The sequence below is a fragment of the Pollachius pollachius genome (genome assembly GCF_949987615.1).
Source record: "Pollachius pollachius genome assembly, chromosome: 17".
In the NCBI taxonomy this organism is placed as follows: domain Eukaryota; kingdom Metazoa; phylum Chordata; class Actinopteri; order Gadiformes; family Gadidae; genus Pollachius; species Pollachius pollachius.
In genome coordinates this window covers 19,397,229-19,399,728 of record NC_136950.1, presented here as the reverse complement: position 1 = coordinate 19,399,728, position 2,500 = coordinate 19,397,229, and the positions used below count along the sequence as shown (strand labels likewise).

The following is a 2,500-nucleotide window of genomic DNA, read 5'->3' as shown; positions in this document are numbered from 1 at the left end:
CCCTTTCCCGTACACAACAAAGAAAGCTGGGATAAGATAAGTAACAACGATTTGTAGATTTACACGGTTCATTTAATTTGCTCCAGGGAAACTCTAAACAACTCCAAACCTATGGGTGCGTGTAATGGCGAAGGTAGGAGGTCATTTGGGCCTCCCATCTGCTGTAAGAACATCATACCTTAAAAGCAGGGAAACTCCCTTGAAGGCCAAGCTGCAGATAAGGACGCCTCTACTCCCCTCCAAGGCCGATACGTGGGGAGCCAACTGGGAAATGGTTACTGTGGAGGTTAAGTGAGAGCTTACAGTGTCTTAGAGTCTTGAGAAAATGCCTGTGCTATGGAAAGGTCCAGGATAAAGTATAGAGGTGCGTTGACACCAAAAGCAAGGCGGCTATTCCTCTAGCGCAAAACGTGTGATTCAGCACCAGGCAAAACGCCGCGGAGGAAGTTTGTATGTTTCCTCTCGAGCGAGCGAGGGATTTGCATCGTTCCCGCGATGAGAACCAAATCCCCGTGAGCCGGGTCGCTCGCACCTCGTCATTTGAGCCGTCTGCGTCCGCGGGAGAGTTTGCATCTGTCCGGGTCTTTGCATCGACTTTATTGCCATCGTGCCACGCCTTCGCTGTTGGTGTGAACCCACGCTGAGACTCTTGTTCTATGGCCCCTGAGTCTCTGTGCCTCTGCATCCCCTGGCCCTCTGTGTCAGCTTAGCTCAGGAGAACGATCAGGTAGAGCGGGTCGGCTGGTAACCTGAAGGGTGCTAGTTCGATCCCCGGCTCCTCCCAGCTGGGTGTCGGGGTGTCCCTGAGCGAGACGCCTCACCCTGACTGCTCCGGCGAGCCGGCTGTGGCCTTGCGTCGCTGACTCCGGCGTCGGTGTGCGAATGTGTGTGTGAATGGTGGTAAGTCGCTTTGGATTAAAGGGTCTGCTAAAGGCGCTAAACGTGAATGCCTTGCGTCGGTGCGCGCGCCACACACTCCTATAGAGCCACAACGAGCCCTCACCCTGCTCTGTTCCCACAGCTGCGGGGCTGCCTGGACCCCGAATTGTTCGATATCTACTCCAAGAAGGTGGTTGAGTACACCGTCATGAAGGACCCCAAGTTCCTGTGGTGCTGCCATGTGAGTACACCCCCCCCCCCCCCCCCCCCCCCCAACGGCCGTGTGTGTTGGAACCCCCTCGATGGCTGAGGTCGTGGGACGTCGGACTCTCTTCCACTAGTGGGATTGGGGAGGGGGGGCGGCAATCCCACTAGGCTCAAGATAAGCCTCACCAGACTCTCCCTCGTTCTTTGTGTGTGTGTCTGTCTGTCTGTGTGTCACCCTGTCTCTTTCCCCGGTTTGTTTGTGTCTCGCCCGTCTCTCTTTCACTCTCTCTCTCTGTCTCTCTCGCCCTGTGTGTTTGTTTGTCTCTCTCTCTCTCTCTCTGTCTCTCTCGCCCTGTGGGTTTGTTTGTCTCTCTCTCTCTCTGTCTCTCTCACCCTGTGTGTTTGTTTGTCTCTCTCTCTCTCTCTCTCGCCCTGTGGGTTTGTTTGTCTCTCTCTCTCTCTCTCTCGCCCTGTGGGTTTGTTTGTCTCTCTCTCTCTCTCTCTCTCTCTCGCCCTGTGGGTTTGTTTGTCTCTCTCGCTCTCTCTCTCTCTCTCTCTCTCGCCCTGTGGGTTTGTTTGTCTCTCTCTCTGTCTCTCGCCCTGTGTGTTTGTTTGTCTCTCTCTCTCTCGCCCTGTGGGTTTGTTTGTCTCTCTCTCTCTCTCTCGCCCTGTGGGTTTGTTTGGCTCTCTCTCTCTCTCTCTCTCTCTCTCTCTCTCTCTCTCTCGCCCTGTGGGTTTGTTTGTCTCTCTCGCTCTCTCTCTCTCTCTCGCCCTGTGGGTTTGTTTGTCTCTCTCTCTGTCTCTCGCCCTGTGTGTTTGTTTGTCTCTCTCTCTCTCTCGCCCTGTGGGTTTGTTTGTCTCTCTCTCTCTCTCTCTCTCTCTCGCCCTGTGGGTTTGTTTGTCTCTCTCTCTCTCTCTCTCGCCCTGTGGGTTTGTTTCTCTCTCTCTCTCTCTCTCTCTCTCTCTCACCCTGTGGGTTTGTTTGTCTCTCTCTCTCTCTCTCTCTCTCGCCCTGTGGGTTTGTTTGTCTCGCTCTCTCTCTCTCTCTCTCTCTCTCTCGCCCTGTGGGTTTGTTTGTCTCTCTCTCTCTCTGTCTCTCTCGCCCTGTGTGTTTGTGTGTGTCTCTCTCTCACTCTCACTCTCTCTCCTTGACTCCCTGTCTGCCTCTCCCTCCATCTCTCTCTCACTGTGTATTGTGGTTGCCCTGCGTGTGCGTGTGCGTGTCGGTGTGTGTGTGTGTGTGACGTGACCTGAAGGTAGCTAATCGATCAGGAATCACTTATGTCCTCATCTTGATCAGTGCACGTTCGGCTTCATCTACGAGGGCATCCAGATCAAGATCCAGTGCTTGGATTGCAAGAAGTCCTTCTGTTCCAAGTGTAGGAAGCCTGTAAGTACAGAGAGTTGTCGTGTT

The 2,500-nt window shown here is 53.9% G+C and overlaps 1 protein-coding gene across 1 annotated transcript in view; it reads left to right on the top strand.

Annotated features, from left to right (window-relative positions):
• LOC307088958 (E3 ubiquitin-protein ligase RNF31-like) overlaps nucleotides 1–2,500 on the top strand; it is a 22,459-nt gene that overhangs the window by 14,232 nt on the left and 5,727 nt on the right. The window contains 2 exon segments of the mRNA XM_079755038.1: nucleotides 1,022–1,120; nucleotides 2,387–2,476. Coding sequence (XP_079611164.1) covers nucleotides 1,022–1,120; nucleotides 2,387–2,476 — 189 coding nt within the window.